General features: G+C 47.0%; 1 protein-coding gene across 1 annotated transcript in view; it reads right to left on the reverse strand.

The window, feature by feature from the left end:
- The window catches only part of SLC15A4 (solute carrier family 15 member 4), a 42,113-nt gene extending 28,703 nt beyond the window's left edge, over positions 1-13,410 (reverse strand). Inside the window, exons 1-3 of the mRNA XM_063143895.1 lie at positions 12,832-13,410; positions 4,259-4,554; positions 1,328-1,499 (exon numbers count right to left, since the gene is read on the reverse strand). Of these exons, the coding sequence (XP_062999965.1) occupies positions 1,328-1,499; positions 4,259-4,554; positions 12,832-13,410 (1,047 nt within the window). The remainder of the gene's footprint in view (positions 1-1,327; positions 1,500-4,258; positions 4,555-12,831) is intronic.
- Positions 13,411-19,446: the final 6,036 nt, after the last annotated feature.

Here is a 19,446-nt window from a genome sequence, read left to right on the forward strand (position 1 = left end):
CAATCCCTTTTCCTTTTGTGTCATGTCTTTTAGATTGTAAGCCTGTGGGCAGGGACTGTCAAGAAATACTTTTGTAAGCCGCCGTGAGAGCCTTTTTTGGCTGAATGGCGGCATAAAAATCCTTAAATAAATAAATAAATAAATAAATAAATAAAAATACAGCATAAAAAGCACAACCAGTCTAAAACCACGCAGCAGAAATTGATATAAGATTAAAATACAGAGTTAAAACAGTAAAATTTAAATTTAAGTTAAAATTCAGTGTTAAAATACTGAGTGAATAAAAAGGTCTTCAGCTGGCAACGCCAGGCGGACCTCTCTGGGGAGCTCATTCCAGAGCCGGGGTGCCACAGCGGAGAAAGCCCTCCTCCTAGTAGCCACCTGCCTCACTTCCTTTGGCAGGAGCTCACGGAGAAGGGCCCCTGTAGATGATCTTACGGTCCAGGCAGGTACATATGGGAAGAGTACATATGGGTTCCTTCAAATAACCTGGCCCCAAACCGTTTAGGGCTTTGAATGTCAATACCAGCACTATGCATCGGGCCCGGACCTGGACTGGCAGCCAATGAAGTTGTAAAAGGACTGGCGTGATGTGATCTCGCCAGCCAATCTACTGGGAGATGTCAACAAAGACCCTGTTTCTGGAAGGAGATGCTTAATTTTTTTTTGAGGGGGGGCGGGAGAGGATTAAAGAGATTGATTTGCAAAGGGATCCAGCAGCTTTTGGACCTTCCTGCTACCCACTTTTGATAAAAACAATTATCCTTAAGAACAGAAGAAGAGCCCTTCTGGATCAGACCAAAGGCTGTTCCCAGTGGCCACGCAGATGCCCAGAAGCAGCCCACAAGCAACACGTGAGCGCAACGGCACCTCCGGCTCATGCTCCCCAGCAATTGGTATTGAGAGGCGCACGGCCTCCGATACTGGAGGTAACACGCAACCATCATGATTAGCCATTGCTAATCTTATTCTCCATGCACCAGCCCTTCTGGAAGACTACATTTCCCCCCTCTTCCCTCCTTGTCACTTCTTCCTTGTGTGTTGTGTCTTTTTACAGTGTGCGCCTGCAGGCAGGGACTGTCTTATTTTACTGACTGCATGTAAGCCGTTTCCGGATCCTTTGTGCCCGGGGAGGAACGGGACAGAAACACTCTGCGCAGGACACACGCCACAAGGTGTTTTTAAGGGAGCGACAGATCTCATTCGGACCCACTGGCAATGACGGAACCCGTCTGAACTCAAAGGCCAGACCACAAAGGATCCGGATCTGGCTTCTGGTGCGTAAGAGGAATCAAGAGCAAACGGGTGGGTGGGTCCCATCACCAACCTGAAAATAGACCGTCCAGTAAGGTATGAGAGCCAGGAAGACGGGGATGATTTTGACGAGCGCTTTGACGTCCTCGACTTTGTCCTCCCGGAACGGCCCTCCGCGGGATGCTTTGGCCATCTCGAAGAGGCTTTGCTTGGGAGGCTGCGGCTCCAGTATTCCTTGGGGGCCCCTTTCCGAAACGCAAAGAGGGAAGGTCAGACGGAGTCGGAGACGCGCAACTTTGCACAACAGAACTTCTTTGGAATCCTGCGTCTGCCAATAATGAACTCATTCTCTGAGCGTAGATCCTTATATAGATATGATGCCACCTTCCACATACAAATTATGAGGGTTATCACCAGGCTTGGGGGGAACCTCAAAGCTTGTAAGGGGACAGAAGATACGTAGGAGGAAAACCCAAACTGCTAAGATGGGATTAGAACATAAGGAGAGCCCTACTGGATCAGACGCAGGGTCTATTGATTGATTGATTGATTGATTGATTTAGAATATTTATATACCGCTCCTCATTGAAAAAAATTCGGAGCGGTGTACAAGGTAAAATGAAAATAAAAACAGAATAAAACAGTTAAAACAAAATTTAAAAAGAAGCAAAAAACAACAACACAGAAATCCAAGGCTGCATGTTAAAGAAAGGCTTCTTAGAATAAAGATGTTTTCAGGAGGTGCTGAAAAGAGTACAAGGTTGGAGCCTGTCTGACCTCCAGAGGCAGGGAGTTCCACAGGAGGGGGGCCACCACGCGGAAGGCTCTTCCCCTGGTGGATTCCAATCGGAGGATGGATCTAGGTGGAACCACCAGGAGCAGGCCCTCGGATGACCTCAGTGACCGGGCAGGTTGGTAAGGGAGAAGGCGCTCTCTCAGGTAGACCAGCATTCTGTTCACACAGTAGCCAACCATCCGCCCACAGGACATGAGTAGAACAGCACCCTCCCGCCCACGTTCCCCAGCACCTGGTGCATATAAACTTACTGCCTCAGGTACTGGAGGAAGCATAGAGCCATCAGGGCTAGTAGCCATGGATAGCCTTCTCCTCCAGGAATTGATCCAACTCCCACTCAAAGCCGTCCAAATTGATGACCATCACTACATCTGGTGGAAGTGAGTTCCACAGTTTACACCTAGGCAGGATCTACACTACTGCTTTAAAACTGTTTATAACAGCAGTGACAACTGTTGGGGCCCAGGACCCAGGTTTCAAACCGTTTTCAAAGTTGGTGGAGATCTGGCCCTATGTGAAGAATTCGAGAGTTTACCTATGTCCTTTTATCCATCCTGAATAGGTTTATTTATTTTTTATTTATTTATTACACTTATATACCGCTCCCATAGCCAGGGCTCTCTGGGCGGTTTACAGAAATTCTAAAATTGAGATAAAAACAAGTATACAAAATTTTAAATTCTAAAACACGGAACATACACACATAAAGCATTAAAAACTGTTAAAAAATAAACATGTGGGTGATTAAGATGTGCCGCCATATGCCTGGGCAAAGAGGAAAGTCTTAATCTGGCGCCGGAAAGATAGCAGCGTTGGTGCCAGGCGAGCCTCGTCAGGGAGATCGTTCCACAGTCTGGGGGCCACCACCGAAAAGGCCCTGTCCCTCGTTGCCACACAGGTTGCCCATTCCACACCTTCTGCCTTTGGAAGGATGATGCCAGAGTGGGGATAACAGCACAGATTCCTCTCCTTCTTTCCTCGCCAAGTCCTGATAGCCTCCAGGGGCGGGGCTTGGGGAGCAAATTGGGAAAGGGCTGGGGAGAGAGCCCCCAAGCCTTCATGGACCAGATGGGGAGTCTCCGTGATTCATGTCAGACCCACAGGCTGGAAATTCCTTAGCTCCAGCTAAAGGTCTCTCCCAGTCCTATCCGGAGAAGGCAGGAATCGAACCTGGCACCTTCGGGATGCAAGGCAGGGGACTCTACTCCTGAGCTACGGTTCCTCCCATGAAAAGTGCAACTTAAGCATTGTTTGATGCAGCATCAGAAGCTGCCTTATACTGAGTCAGATCATCTAGCTCAGCCTTCCTCAACCTGGGGCGCTCCAGATGTGTTGGACTGCATCTCCCAGAATGCCCCAGCCAGCTGGCTGGGGCATTCTGGGAATTGTAGTCCAACACATCTGGAGCGCCCCAGGTTGAGGAAGGCTGAGTCTAGCTCAATATTGTCAACACTGACCGGCAGCAGCAGCAGCTCTCCAGGGTTTCAGGCAGGAGTTTTCCCTGGTCCTACCTGTAGATGCCAGGTATCGAACCCGGGACTTTCTGCATGCAAAGCAGGAGCTCTGCCTACCGAGCTAGAACACCGCCCCTGCATGAAAGTGCGCGTGTCCTCAGTGGAGGCTGGTGTCTCCGATGTCAATGTCTACTCCGAGGGAAGCTCGGAGGATGGCAACAAGGGAGAGGGCCTTTTCAGTGGTGGCCCCTCAATTATGGAATGATCTCCCCGATGAGGCTTGCCTGGTACCAACATTGTTATCTTTTCAGCGCCAGGTCAAGACCTTTCTCTTCTCCCAGGCATTTAATAGCATATGCTAAGTTTGGTTGTTTTTCAACGGCCCCCAGAACTGTTGTTGTTTAAATGGATACTGTTGTTTTATACTGTTGCTTTTATGTTTTTAAATTTGGTATACTTCTAATGTTTACTGTTTTTAACTTTTGTAAACCGCCCAGAGAGCTTCGGCTATGGGGCAGTATATAAATTAAATAAATAAATAAATAAATAAATAAATAAATGAGGCTCTGAATTGGCTCTGGGTTTCAGCCTGAACCAGTCAGAACCCTAAAGCAGCTATCTAAGGTGCCATTTTGGGGGTAGAGTTCAGCTCTTTGAAAAGCTCCTGCAGAGTTCTAACTGAAACCCAACGCGGACCGCCGCCCCGCCGACATCGGAGCCACCCGCTGCCTCTATCACAGGCGCCTTTACATACCTATTCCTGGAGTATTCCTCCGGCCTTTTCCGGGAGCAACACGAATAGGCTAGGATGTTAAACATGTCCGTGAAGGCGCTGCCGTCGGGCGGCTTGGTGATGAAGACGCCCTGGCCGCACAAGAAGACGACGAAGGACACACCGATGCACACGGCCGGGATGACATAGCCGACGAGGAAGCTCACGTTCTGCTGGATGTAGGCGATACCGCCGAGGGAGAGGATGGCCCCCAAGTTGATGCTCCAATAAAACCAGTTAAAAAACCTCCGCGTGGCTTCAGGGCCCCGATCCTTAACCTGGAAGAGATTTTAAATATATATATATGTAAGAACGATTAAATGACACGTAAGAAGTAATTAGCTCAAAAGGAATTGTTCCCTCTCCCTAATCTCTTAAGAGCAGGGCTAGAATCAGATGCCACATTTCTCTGAACAAGCTCTCTCTATCGGAGAATTGCTTCCTTTGCTCAAAACCACAGATCAGAGTGCCGAAGACTGAATTTGCAGTCAGATAAAAGTTGGATGCAAGACTGTCAAGCAGCCAGAGGGTGGGCGCCCTGCTTTCTTTCTTCTTTAAAAGAAGACGGTAAAGATGCTGACAGCAGCTATGCGGAAAAGGAAAATTTGGGAAATAGAACTTAGTGAAAAATTGACACAGAAGTTACAATTTCAAAGACGAATAAAACAAAGAGATAATTTTAAGGATTGGCAAAAACATATAGAATATATGAAGAAAGAAAAGAATAGAACAACTTTGGCAAAAGCTTATAGGACTCTCTGGGACTCCTGAAAAAGAAGCAGGGCTATAAAACAATATAAAATAACACAAAATAAAATGGAAGAAATAAGGAAAGATGCTATACCACCCTAGAAAGGAAAATGGGGCAATCTATGTGGGGCTGGGGGAGGGAACAGGGTAAAGGAATAAAAGCTGAAGCTTGAAAAGAAAGTAATTTTGCTGTAATTTCTGGCTGAAAAAAGTTTATTGTACTTTGTATGTTTGTTTGGAAACCTAATAAAAATATATATTAAAAGAAAACAACCCCACAGATCAGATTGCCAAAGACCGAATTTGCAGTCAGATAAAAGTCGGACGCAAGACTGTCAACCAGCCACAGGCTTCCTGCTTTTTTAGGTGTGGGTGTGTGCTTTCTTCTTTAAAAAAGAGCAGAGAATACCATTTGGTTTTAATTTGTTAACGATTTAGTATGTTTTTAGCGGTGTATATTATATACGTTTACATCGTTCTGATTTTATCTGCACGCCGGATTGAGACCCCAGTGATATAGAGCGGGGTACAAAAGGTTAAATAAATAAATAAATAAATTTAATTTGTTAAGCTGTCAATTTAGACCCATGTTGGCTGCGATGGACCACTAGCTCAGCCTCATATATATTATTATCATTTAAACAGCATAATGAGCCTGTATGGCACACAACAGAGTTTCATGAACAAAAATAGTCAGTTTCTTGTCCTCCAGGAGTTTACTACTAATAATAATAATAGATGATGATAATATAAAATAAAGCAATAGGTTAAACAACACAGCAAGGAGAGCAGTGTCATTACACTGACATCATGGTTCCGTCTGGGGTTCCCCTGGCTGAAGGAGTCTCCAAACAAAAGCAAATTCACCGCACATAGAAAGCTAGCAAGCTAGGGAAGGGATGACACAGCTAGAACAGCCTCCCTTAATCTGGTGCCCTCCATATGTTTGGGGCTGCAACGCCCAGTATGCCTGACCATTGGCCATTCTGGTTGGGGCTGAGGGGAGTGGAAGTCCAAAACATCTGGAGGGCTCCAGGCTGAGGTAGGATGGGCTAGAAGAAACCTGCTTAGCCTTCTAAGAACAGCTTCAACTGAGCCTCCCCCATGACAGAATGCTTCTCTATATAAAAGTGCATTCCCCGCACACAGAAAGCTAGCAAGTCAGGGAGAAGAAAGCTGGGCTAGCTGCTAGAAGAATGCTTCTCCTTAACCTATATTATATGCAAAGGAATTGGGAAACGGGTGGTGCTGAAGGAGCATTCAGCCACATGAAGCTCCACCTGCAGCGAGAAGCGGTCCATTCCAGGCACATTTTTTTCCACCGCAGTGAGAATGAGGGCAGAGATATTTCAGGAAGCCGCTGAAGAGCAGGTGCACACAGCCAGAACACTCTCTAAGAAGGAACCGAGAGATGCAAAAAAAAAAGTTCCGAGCTGATCATATTTGTATCTCGCCAGCATCCCTGTCCAATACTTCACATCTGAAAACAGGGATGGCCAAGATGTTCCCCTACCTCCCAATAACTTCTCGTTCACCTGCAGCACCACAGATGCCTTGACTCATTAGCGGACTTCCTTGACCCCGGACTCTGAAGCAAGTTGCCTTAATGGTGGTTCAGATGAATCTGCTCAATGGAGGGATGGCCATTGCCCCCCACACACACTGCCTGTCAGCCCCCCTCTCACCATGTGCACCAGCCACACACCTTACCCAACTTGCACAAGTCGGATTTTTATTAGGGGCGGCGATCTTGAAATTGGCGCAAACGGGGCCCGCGTTTTCTTTACGCTCTTGCGCAAGTGCGCGGGATTGGAAATCCACCCATCTTCTATGCCGCCCTGTGGAGGCGTGGTCCCCTCTTGTAAATGCTCTTGTCAATTTCATCCCCCCCTGCATACAGTACTTAATTTATCTCAGCAGAGCCATATTCTCTACTTGTCAAAGAATGTGTCAATTCCACACACACACCCCAACCCCTTTCCTTGGGAAGCATTGAAGGGGAGGATGAAATTGACAAGTCCTTTGCCAAGTACAGAATATAGCTCCACTACACTAAGCAGTGTGCAGAGAGCAAAGGAAACGGTACGGAACTGAAACCCATTGGGTTTCCAACCCCAAAACAGAATTCTCATGCATTTCTAGTTCCATTTGGCTAACCACTATATGGCGATAGATGTACCCCTCTTCGTAAATTTGTCTAATCCCCCTCCTAAACCATGTAAACTAGTGGCAACCACCCTGTCTTGTGGCAGAAAATCCTAAAATAATCACACTCACACACACACTATCACCAACAGCAATCTCACAGGTCTGCGTGCCAAACCTTTGATAGCCAAAATGGCACCACCCACACTCAAGGAGGACGTATCAACAGGCGCTGGGGAACTCCAGAGTTTGTGGAAGGAAATATATATAGGGGGAACCCTAAGGGCTGGGGTGGGGGAACCCCTCAAATCAGCCCAATGACTGAGTGTAGTGGGGGAGGGGTGTTGAGAGACAGAAAACTGTGTGGGAGGGGGAATGGAATGGAGCATCACGGAAGAGGGCATGGCTGGCTCACTGGAAGAGTGAACGGGGCCTCTCCGCACCACAATATTTTGTTGCAGGTCCCACTTGAATTTAGAACATTTAACTTGCCAACGGTACGCGGCTGTACTGATAGTGTCGCTACGATTCAACCGTGTCTACGTACACTAACAAAATGTTACACAAGCTCCCTGCTCCTGAAAAGGGCAATAATGAAACAACAGCCAACCAAGGAGGGCAAATCAGAACAGCTTTCAGGGCAGCTGAAAACTGCACATTGGTGCGTTTTCATTCTATCAAGAGGCCTGTAGACTGCGCGAGTTAGAAAAAATATTACAGCCTCACAGGGCAGCTCCGTTTAAAGCAGTCTTCCCCACCTGTTGCTCTCCGGATGCCTTGGACTACAACTCCCAGCATACCCGGCCATGCTGGCTGGGGCTGTTGGCAGTTGAAGTCCAAAACATTCAGAGGGCATCAGGTTGGATGAAGGCTGGTTGAAAGAAAAAAAACATGAACTCCCTCCGTGCCCTCAATGACAATAGTTTCAGGCCGATATCGACACAAGACACACAAAATCCCAGAGGGCCGTGTGGCAGAAGACCAACCTCGTGATTAACTGACGGCATTTGCACTCAGTGGTCCTGACACAATCGCTGGCTGAAAAGCTATCAGCTCTAGGAAAACACACACACACACAAAAACACAATGCAGAGTTGTCTTTCTGCAGCAGCCCATGAATTTTGCTGAATCATCACCGGGAACCTCCTTTGCTGAGCCCTTCAAACTTTTCCACTTAGGCCACCCGCACATTTCGTACACCGCAACAGGATAGACATTCCGGTTCATGCTCCATGACCTAATATCGCCAAATTCAAGTGTTTAGTTCCCTCCATCTTGGGATTGATGCCAACACGGCTGAGCGAATAGCAAACCTGCCGGGTACACACTCAACATCGTAGCCCCAGACTAGGGTCTGTTTGTTGCTTGCTTCTTCTTTAACACCCTCCGTGAAGGAAGAGTCCTGTGTGATCTGGAAGCTTGCAGCCCGCTTTCCTCATTCACTTTTTTCCCCTGGCTAACCTGTCCTGTGCTCTTAGACCAAAGGTGTCGAACCTTTCATTCTGAGCATAGGCCGATCTAATGCATTTGAAGGAAACTCTGGATAATTGTTCCAGAACTGACGATGATCCAACAGGAAATTCTACTGCACACTCTCTGCTAAAATAAACGGGGCACGACAGTGAGTTTCATGGGCGCGTACAGAGTAGAACAGCCTGCTGGATTGCACCTTGTGTTGGAAACAGGGAATTTTTCTTCTTCTTCTAATTCTGCTTTCGTTTCCTTGTAGCCAAAGAGGCCAAATTCAGAATTGAAAGAGGCCAAAAATAAAATAAATAAATAAAATGAAATAAATCAGAATGTGTCACACAGAAGAACAGGAAACAGACAGCATGCAACGTGCCACGAAAGAGGAACTGGAAGAAAGCAGGAACATCACATTCAAAGTCAGATTTTGTGGGGCGATGGAGAAAAGCCAGTATAAGTCACTGCATTGCATACGTCTACGTTCCTGGAAAGGTCCCTGTGTGCATGCGTATGTGTGTTTGTTGCAACAGCAACACTGCTGTGTGAACTCCACAACTAGTGCATGATTTATCCTGCTGTTTTGTAAGCGAAGCGTGTGACTTCGCGGCTAAGAAACTGTTATTCGTATCGCAGACCGACAGATTGGCTTTATTACTGCATCAGGCAGGCAGTTTATTTACCCCAGGGGTGCAGAAACTTAGGCGCAGGGGTCCCAATCCGGCCTGCTGGTGGTACCAATAGCGCCCTCTGCAGGTCCCCGACTGCCACGCACCCTTCCTTTAGCCCCACCTCCCCTCTGGCCACCAATCATCTTGTGGTTTCCTAGCGATTAGGCAGTTCTTCCCTCTATTGTGAACGGTTGAAATGTCTTTCCTAAAGTTTAATTACGGGGAGGAAGGGCTTTAAAGCTAAAATAGGCTGGACTTTTTGGCCCCGCCCCTTTGGCTCCACCCACCACTTGAACCACCAAGAGTTGCTTTGAAAAGGAATTAGACCCTCGGGATGATTAAAGGTTCAACACCCTAGATCTAGACCAATATCTACTGCGGCCAGCAGCGGTAGCGTAGGGGTAGGATCCAACTAAACTCCTACATAGAGTAGACCCATTGAAATGAACGGCACTTAAGTTAATCCCGTTCATTTCAAGGGCTCTACTCGAACTTTCAAGCAGAAAACGGCCTTTCCCCCTCACTTTAATTTAGACGCTAAATTACTTTGGGGACGGTGTGCAAAATCTGTACGTTTCTTCCGGTTACTTTGAAGTCTGGGTGGTTTGGAGTTCAGTGGGACTGTTTCCAGCTTCCCAGGAAGAACGGTTTCTGGAAGGTGTTTCAAAGGCAGCGTTTGGCTGAGGGCTCTCGCTGATTCCGGAGGAATTCAAGAAAGCAAGAACTTCCTTCTCAGCATGGAGCGATTCAATCCCCGCTCAAGTGCCAGTGCAAACATTACAACAGCTAAGTTTGTGCTGAAAGTTAACAGGAGCGAACGCCTGCAGGCGATGTAGTCATAATAAACCGTTTCAAAGGCAGCCGGGTCCCTCCAGTCGCTGCGGACTACAGCTCCCATCAGAGCAGCCAACAAGGCCAGTGACTGCGGATAATGGGAGTTGTAGCCCAACGGAGAAGGCAGCTTCTGAGCACCCCTCCAGAGGAAACTTCAGAGAATGCAGAGGGAACCCCACAGAGAACTTTGGCTATTGGCCAGCATTTAATTATTTATTCCATTTCTATAAATACCTCTCTGAACGTTTTCTCGACATCTTGCATAATTTTATACACCTACATCCTGTTCTCCCTTATCTCCCCATCCAACCCTACAACACTTCTGCCTTTTCCTTAAAAGGCGGGCACGCCAACATTTTGCTTGCCCTTTTCTACTTCCCTGAAAACATCCCCAAGAGAAGGCCTAGCGAATGAAATGACTTCGCTGCCCTTTCGAACACGGTCCTGGAAACCTCCCACCACCGAGAGACTTTCCCTGGCAGACGTGACGGGGAGACGACCAGCCGTGAAAAAGCTTCCTCGAAAAAAGGTAGAAACACCCACCCCCCCGGATTATGGGATGGTGAGGCGGGGAGGGAGGAGCCATAGAAAATCCAATTTCTCATTTATTTATTGCATTTATAAATAAATGCATTTGTGAACCGCCCAGAGAGCTCCGGCTATTGGGCGGTATAGAAATGTAATAAATAAATAAATAAATCAATTTATAGCCCACCTTTTTTCCTCCAAGGAACCCAAGGTGGCATACATAATCCTCCTCCTCTCCATTTTATCCTCACAACAACAACCCTGTGGGGTGGGTTGGGCTGAGAGTCTGTGACTGGCTCAAAGCCGCCCAGTGGGTTTCCATGGCCGAATGAGGACTCAAACCCGGATCTTTTGACTCCCCGTCCAACACTACACCACACTAGTTGAGGACAAGCAACCCACATGGCAGGTCTGCAGAATGACGGAGTAGGAACGCGCAAAAGGGAGCACTCCCCAAAGATCCAGGAACAAACCCTGATGTGATCTGGAACACAAGAAACTGCCTTATAGTCGGCCAGACTAAAACATGCTGAGGCCCTAAGTCATGTCAAGTTTCAGAGGCCCCAGACCATAAGAATAAAGAGGGGAGGGGGAAATATATTAATTATAATCATAAGGGCAATAAAAGAGTACCACCTAGCACTAGCGGGTGCTTGTAGTTAAACCGTGTTAGATACCCTTTTTGGAAGATGTATATAAAACGGACTAATAAATTAAATTGATTTGAGTTCCTTTTAAACTGGCTCTAACGCGATCCATATTGCCTCCAAAACTAAATGCTGCGTTGCCACGCTTTCTCTCTAAGGCAACTCCGCTGTAATTCCCACCAGACCTTCCAACGTATTTAAACCAAAGCGATATCACCTTAGCTATCTTACATCTTAGTTAACTCCAAGATATTTAGAGGGCCCTCCTAATATGAGGCCCTAAGGCATGGCTTCTTAAATCCGGCACCCTTGGTCTATCTAGCCCAGGAATTTCAACACTGAGTGGCAGCAACGGCTCTCCACGGTTTCAGGCAGGAGTTTTCCCAGCCCTACCTGGAGATGGCGGGGATCGAACCTGGGACCTTCTGCATGCAAAACTGGCGCTCTAACACGCTGAGCCAGGGGCCTTTCCTTGCAACGTGGGCCCCTCCAGGTGCCTTGGCCTACAATTCCCATCAGGCTTTGCCAGCATAGCCAACAGAGAGGGACAGTCAGAGAGGAAGTAAAGTCGTCTTACACCAAGTCAGCAAAGCATACAACCTCCCATCACTTCCTGTAGCTGCCATGACTTCTAAGTACCACTACAAGGCAGAGCAAACCCGTCTGCGCTTGATCAGCTTTCCCCGGCCAGATGCCCCCAGGTTGTTGTTTCGAAACTACAATTCACAGGATCTTTGGCTATTGCCCATGCCATCCAGGGCCGGTGGAAGTTAAAAGTCCAAAAGATCTGGAGGGCAGCAAGATGGCTTTTGTAAACCGCCCAGAGAGCTTCAGCTATGGGGCGGTATATAAATGTAATAAATAAATAAATAAATAAATAAAATGGGAACAGTGATGGACCCGGCTCCAGGGTTTTGAGGGTCCCCTCCATCCCTTCTCACCCCCATCGTCATCAGCTGCTCTCGCTCCTCACCCTGTTTCTCATCCTTGCTCCCATTTGCTAGCTAGGCAGAGAACCAGGCAGCATGGAGGCAGCAGCATCTGCTCCTCCTCCTCACCTGGGCCAGAGTGAGAGGCATGTGGATAAGTAGGTTGCAATGATGAAGAGGAACAACTCCAGGTGGCTCTTGCTGGGATGCAAGCCCACGGCATGCACCTATAGAATCCTAGAATAGTAGAGTTGGAAGGGGCCTATAAGGCCATTGTGTCCAACCCCCTGCTCGATGCAGGAATCCACCCGAAAGCATACCTAACCATGCTGAGCCTGGCTAGACCAACCGCATGGCTCAGCTTGACCCAGCTCCCGGTGCACTCCATTTGGTCAGCCCCACCGACAACGGAGTGACAACTTTGTATTTTTATGAACTGTTGTAAACGGCCCGGAGAGCTTCGGCGATGGGGCGGTATAGAAATGAAATTCATCATCATCATCATCATCTGTCTGCATGGCTGATCCCACCCAGCACATGCACGACCCTGTTTTAAGGGGAAGGCAACGGATACAAGAATACTCTACCTGGTCGGCTCCGAAGGGTGTGATGTTGGCCTTGACGGAGCCCACGCTGAGTCCCACCAGGACCAGGCCGACGAACGCGGGGACAAGGCAGTAGCGGTCCTCATCCAGCGGGCACGGAGCGACGGTGGTGGCGTTCACAGGTGTTGAGCAGTTCTCAATGAGCGTCGGGTGCGACTCGCCGCAGAGCCACTGCCGGGTGCCGGGGAAAGCCATGCCGGGGAAAGCCAGCATGCCCAGCAGGTAGAGGGCCATGCTGACCAAGATGGTGGGGAACTTGCCCAGCAGGGCGTCAGCCAGCCAGCCCCCGAAAGGAGACACCAGGTAGGTGATGCCCATGAAGATCAGCAAGGCCTGGCTGGCCTGGGCGCCCTCCCAGTTGTACGGCGTGCCATTGAGGAAGAGCACCAGGTTGGAGGTGATGCCGTAGAAGGCCACCCGCTCCAGCATCTCCGCCAGCAGCACCGCGGCGCACGCCAAGCGCCGCCCGCGGAAGACGCTGGGACCGGGGGAGCTGGCGAACCACCACCGGCGGGTGGCCCCTAAGAGGGGGCTCCTCTCGTTCGACTTGGCCTCTTCCATGGGGACAGCAGGGCCACACCCGGATTCGAACTCGCCTCCTGGCCCCTGGTGCGGCTCAATTTAAACCTCTCTAAAAACACCCACTCTCCTAGCCTGTCCAGCTGCACTCCCCAGTTATGACCCCCCCCAAAAAAAATATGACAACCCCCCCCCCAACTGCAAAAGGCCCTAATGGTCTGCAACCTACACTTCAAGCCAGTGCTGGCCTCTCTCTCTCTCTCTTGGGGTCTGAGGGGAAAGGGAGATTTTTTGGGGGGTGGGTGGGGAAGAAGGGCTGACTTCCAAAATATTCCCCCCCACACTTCTCAGAATCTCAGCTGCCCCCAATTCCCACTCCAGTCACACCACCCCAAACTGCCCCACCCGGGATTCGAACTCGCAGCCGCTCCCGCTACGGGCGCCTCCCTCCGAGGGCTCCTTTTGGATCGATTCCCTCCTTCGCCTCCTCCACCCTCCGCGCGGACCCTGCAGAACCCGGCGGCCGCCGCCGTTCCGAGCTCCTTGCCCCCCTCCCTCCGCCGTCTCCGGCAGCCGCGACGAAGTTCGCTCCGTTGTTGGAATGCCCAGCTCCTCCGAGGTCCCGCCTCCTCCCACTCGGGCTGCGCTCGCCGATTGGCCGCCCCGCGCCGTCGCTCAGAGGAGGGAGGCTCTTCCAGGTTCAGGTCTCACGTGGTTCAGCAGCTGCAAAACAGCACGCTCTGCGGAGGGAGGGGGAGGCAGATGTGTCATGGGGCAGGTGCAAATGCCGGAAAGGGGGCGGGGCAGGGGGCGGGGCTTGTGCCAGAGAGGAGGGTCGAATTTAATTGCTTTTATTATTATTATTATTCTATAGCCATGGAGCTGTGAACATTGCCCTAATGAGATCATGGGACACTGTCACGTGAGGTAGTGTTGCAAGCTTGGAAGCCATCTATTTTGTTATTATTATTGTTAATATTATTATTGTTATTATTATTATTGCTGTCTTGCCCAACCTGGTGCACCCTAGAAGCGGAATATTTATTTATTTATTTATTTAGAATATTTATATACTGCTCCCCATTGAAAAATTTCAGAGCGGTGTACAAGATAAAATGAAAAAAAAAAACAGAATAAAACAGTTAAAACAAAATGTAAAAGAAGCAAAACACAGATTCAAGGCTGCATATACCTGGGAGTTAGTTTCTAGGGTGCAAGAAAAGGTTGCAACTGCAGTCTACCACAGATGGCTTTTTTGTTACTGCTTCAGAGCTTGCTCAACTGGAGGGTGTCAGTTAATGAAGGACAAATTCGCTTCCCTATCTTTTAAACAGATAAAGCGGACACAATGCTGCTATCTCCATTCCAACGCCACCCTACAAATAGCCGTCCTCTAATTCAAGGCTCTGCTATAGAAGAAAACGGCCTTAAAAGGCAGGTGGGAATGAAAGGAATCAGACCTTTGAAAAACCCCACCTGGGCTTAAGAAAATGCAGGCTCTTAAAGCTCACTTGACTAGATCATGCCAGTTCCTAATTATATCAGGATGGGAGTTTGGGTCCGGGAAAGGCAAATTCCAGAGTTCTCTTGCAGTGCAATTCATAGGATATCTGCTAAGAGAGAGAAACTAGCGACACACCCCTGTAAACATGACATCTACTCAGAAATATGTCCCGCTATGTTCAGTGAGACTTACTTCCAGGTAAGTGTGTATAAGACTTCAATTTTGCCTGCAAGCCTACACACACTTACCTAGGAGAAAGACCCCTTGAATGCGGTGACGTTTATTTCTGAGCTGACATGTGTAAGATTGCATTGTCACTCAAAAAGTCAGGCCAAAATGTTTAAAATCTATTTATTCTGGGTTTATTTTTGTATGCTGCTTAAGAAAAGGGACATAGCGCTAACTTGTGTGCGCGCAATTAAAGATGAACAGAGTTTAGTGTTATGAAAGCCTTGTGTTATAGAATCTAACCATGCAATCCTAGGCATGTTTACTCATAAGTAAGATCCACTATATTAAATTGGGCTTAGATTGCAGCCCCAAAATGCAAATCCTATGCATAGTTAGATAAAGAAAAAGTCCTACATGCTGGGAGTTGTAGGACTCCACCACCCACACGGCTAACCACGCATAGGATTTGCGTCCTAAATATCTTTTTGTTTAACCATGAGAACTTGTGGTGTGTAAACCAACTGAGTAACTTGATCCCAGGAAATAGCAATCACCATAGTTACGCCCAAACAATCTTGAAATCAGTGTTTTGAAGAGATTGACCAGAGGAAATAGACAATGAAAATGTCTTCTACACTCGTCTTCCCCAAACCCGTGCCCTCCAGAAGTGCTGAACTATAACTACTATCATCCCCACCCAGCTTGGCCATGAGAAGAATGGAACTTGTAATCCAACACATGTAGAAAGCACCGCATTCTACACTATAGATTTAACCCAAAGTAAATGGGTTAAATCTATAGAATTTATAATTTAACCCGCCCTAGAACTGTATCTCACGCTCCCTGCTCTATCCGCTACACTGCACTGCCGTTATTGGGAAAGAGAGAATCTTTCTCTGGGGAGAATGAAAGATTGAAGTCAGCACCGACATGAAAGGAAACTTTCAAGGAGCGGCTGTATGACCCAAATGAGTCACGACAGCGTGTTATTTATTCAAGTCTCTGAAATCAGGAGTGAGCAAAAGGAAGATCTGATCTACTGGGTGAGTTTAAGTAGATCGCCAAGGACTTCTGTCCTAAATTAAACTGCAGAAAGAAGACAGCTAGAACCAGAAGTGGGGATTTGTTTAAAAGCTCTGTGAGCTCTATTCAGTTGTGCTACTAAAAACAAATTCCTAGGCTCTGAATCCTTAACTTTTTTGTGCCTTTCCTTTGTACAGGCTCCAGTTGCTGGTTCTTGGATTCCTATTTTTAATAATAATAATAATAATAATAATAATAATAATAACAACAACAACAACAACAACCACCACCTAATGACAAAAATATTGTAGAAAAGGAAGAGGAAAATAGGAAAATATACACCACTGGCCATGCAAGTTAAAGAACTGTGGCAACAGGAAAGTGTTGCAATTATTCCCTTAGTCACTGGCATCACATTAAAAAGCTATACAGAAAACCTTCAGAAACTGGGCCTACCAAAATACACCCACACCAACATCCAGAAAGCAGTCATACTTAAAACATGCTCAATAGCCAGGAAATTCCTGAATCAGTAAAAGACAGCATGACCTCGAAAAGTCTGCCATGTCCATCTAGAAAAAAACGCCACAAGTGAGAAGAGATAGTAATAATTAAAACTCTGATCCTGTCAATGAGTGGACGATGGAATGAAAGACACCTGTCAGTCTGTAAAACACAGACAGAATGGATTTAACAAAATCTGTACGTCTGTAATCGTACTGATTGTTGAATCGACCGTTTTGTGTTTTTTGGCTAGAGATAATTTTAGGGTGCAATCCTATGTATGTTTAGACAGAAAAAGAAGTCCTACAACTCTCAATAATTGTAGGACTTTTTCTGTCTAAACATGCATAGGATTGTGCCTTTAGATAAATACATAGACGATGCAATCCCTCCCACTTTTAATCAAAGACTCATAGTTGGAAAGGACTTGAAAATAATCTAACCCAACAACCTACTGAATGCACTTGCCTTCTCAACTTCGTTGAAGTCAAAATGTAAGTGAAGTTCATGAGACTGAAGTTGTTTCCTAGTTTATTCAACACAGAGCTCAAGGAGCATTCTGAAAAAGGAACTGAAATTTACATGCCACGGTGTACATTTCATGGAGCTGGGGAAAACAACCAAAATTCCTCTTTGAGGAGCGCCAGCCTTGTTTTAGGTCTCAAATGTTGCTTTTGCACAGCCCACTTTATCCCATCATGGTTCCATGCCACACTTCGGAATAAAGAACATATTCAAAGGGCTTATTCAGTTCTATGTCAAGTAAGCCAGGAGTGAGTTGGCTTTAGAGTTATGAAGTCTGCTTTGTTTTTCAATAGATCCCTATGGATCATCAACTGGAGCCGGGTGAAAAGAAAGGTGGATATAAAATTGAGGAACATGGTCCTTTCACAGGCAGATTTATTCCAAACCCATACACATTCCACAGGTTTCTTGATCTTAGAAGACTAGGGGCAGGGAGGAACAGCTCTCCGGATTGTTATTATTATTATTATTACCATATTTCTTTGATTGTAAGACGCCATCGATTGTAAGACGTACACTAATTTCAGTACCATCAACAGAAAAAAAAACCCTAAGACACACCCACGATTCTAAGACGCACCCCATTTTTAGAGAAGTTTATATGGGGAAAAAAGTGTGTCTTAGAATCGAAGAAATAGGGTATTTACCTTTGCTTCTGTTTTCCTTCCTTCTCTCTGCAGTGCCTCGCATGTGACATTTTCGAAGACAAGCTTTTCAGCACAAGGAACTAGAATCCTGTTCTTTCTCTGAAAAGTGCTATGTACACGGATGGTGTCTCTACCAATCAAAGTGGAATTGTGTCTGTCTGTCCGTTAGTCTAATGTATATAGAGTGCTCAAAGCACACAACTACACAACATACATGCAGTGATATACAGTAATAATCAACCCCATTTATTTACAGATATATAAAAAAATGGATGCATAACACCTGCATGGTCATCAGTGGCAAACTGGTTGCTTAACAAAACTGTGCGTGAAAAGTACTCCGATACAATAATTCTTTTTCAATAATAATTTCCAATGTATAATATACCTAAACCACAATCACAGTTTTTGGACACAATACAGTCCTGGTAGTTGCATCAGTATGGTACCTTTTAAAGCATATATTTATAATAGGAAGTTATATTATTTTCTAGTTTTTAACATATTTATTATTTTCTAGTTCTTATCAGCGTTGTAGATTTTATTTATTGACAGGTCTCCACAGTTTATTTTTCTGTTTTCGCGAGAGCTTCATTGGAACAAGCACCACGACGAATCGGCTGAAAACCGTAAATTATTGTGTGGTCGACATCTCCAAAGGTTATCATGGGGTAGAATCATAGAATAGCAGAGTTGGAAGGGGCCTACAAGGCCATCGAGTCCAACCCCCTGCTCAATGCAGGAATCCACCCTAAAGCATCCCTGACAGATGGTTGTCCAGCTGCCTCCTGAATGACTCTAGTGTGGGTCACTAGAGGTGTCTATTCAAGGCGGGTAGACACCTCCAAATTGAAAAACAGCCGGTCTGCTTGTAACCTGAAAAAACGCGAATGGCAGTGAGGTGCAGACCCTAGGGATCTGCACTTCAGGGGGTCCTTTGCTTTTGGAACACATTAATTCGTTTTTAATTAATTTAAATGTGTCCATGTGATAGAAGCCTGCAGTAATACCTTTGGCCCCAACCTGTACATAACTTTGTAGTCCATACAAGTTTGAAACCAGGGGAGATTAAGAGTCCGAGAGACACCGTTATACATCTGTCCCCCTGCTGTGGCAGATCCCCCCCCCAATAAGGGGAATGGAGTAGACAGGGGGCAATAGGGATGCACCACGCCAAGGCACATACCTAGGGGTGCCAGCAGAATTAGCTTTACTCAGACGGCATGGGGGCATAATATGTCCAGCTGCGTAACTTTGCTTGAAAATATTGCTCTATCAAATCAAGGGCAATTCCAACCTGTCCCCTTCACTATTAAATAAATGCAAGGAAATAACGATGTGGCTTCTCATCAAATGGCAATTGCTGCACCTGATGAATGCCTGCCTTCTTAGCAGCCTTTTTAAAGGGCAAGAGTCCTGCCTGCAGGGAAAGGGAGCAAATATAGGCGCAACGAGGCCAGGATTGTCACCCTCTCTCTACTGGCCCTCCCAAGGTGGGAAGCGGAACAACGTTTCCTGGGATCTTGTTTCCTTGGAGACCGTTTCTCGGGTAGGTCCGCGCCAGCGTCTGCGGTTACCATAGAGCTAAGGAAGATGGAGCGACTCGCGCCTCTCCCAGCTCACAGAGCGGACAGGTAGCTTCCGGTGAGCTGTCAGAAGGGACGAAGGCGAGGGGGACGCCGCCGGAAGTAGGGCAAAGGAGCC

The sequence above is a fragment of the Elgaria multicarinata genome, chromosome 18, assembly GCF_023053635.1.
Source record: "Elgaria multicarinata webbii isolate HBS135686 ecotype San Diego chromosome 18, rElgMul1.1.pri, whole genome shotgun sequence".
Classification (NCBI taxonomy): Eukaryota; Metazoa; Chordata; class Lepidosauria; order Squamata; family Anguidae; genus Elgaria; species Elgaria multicarinata.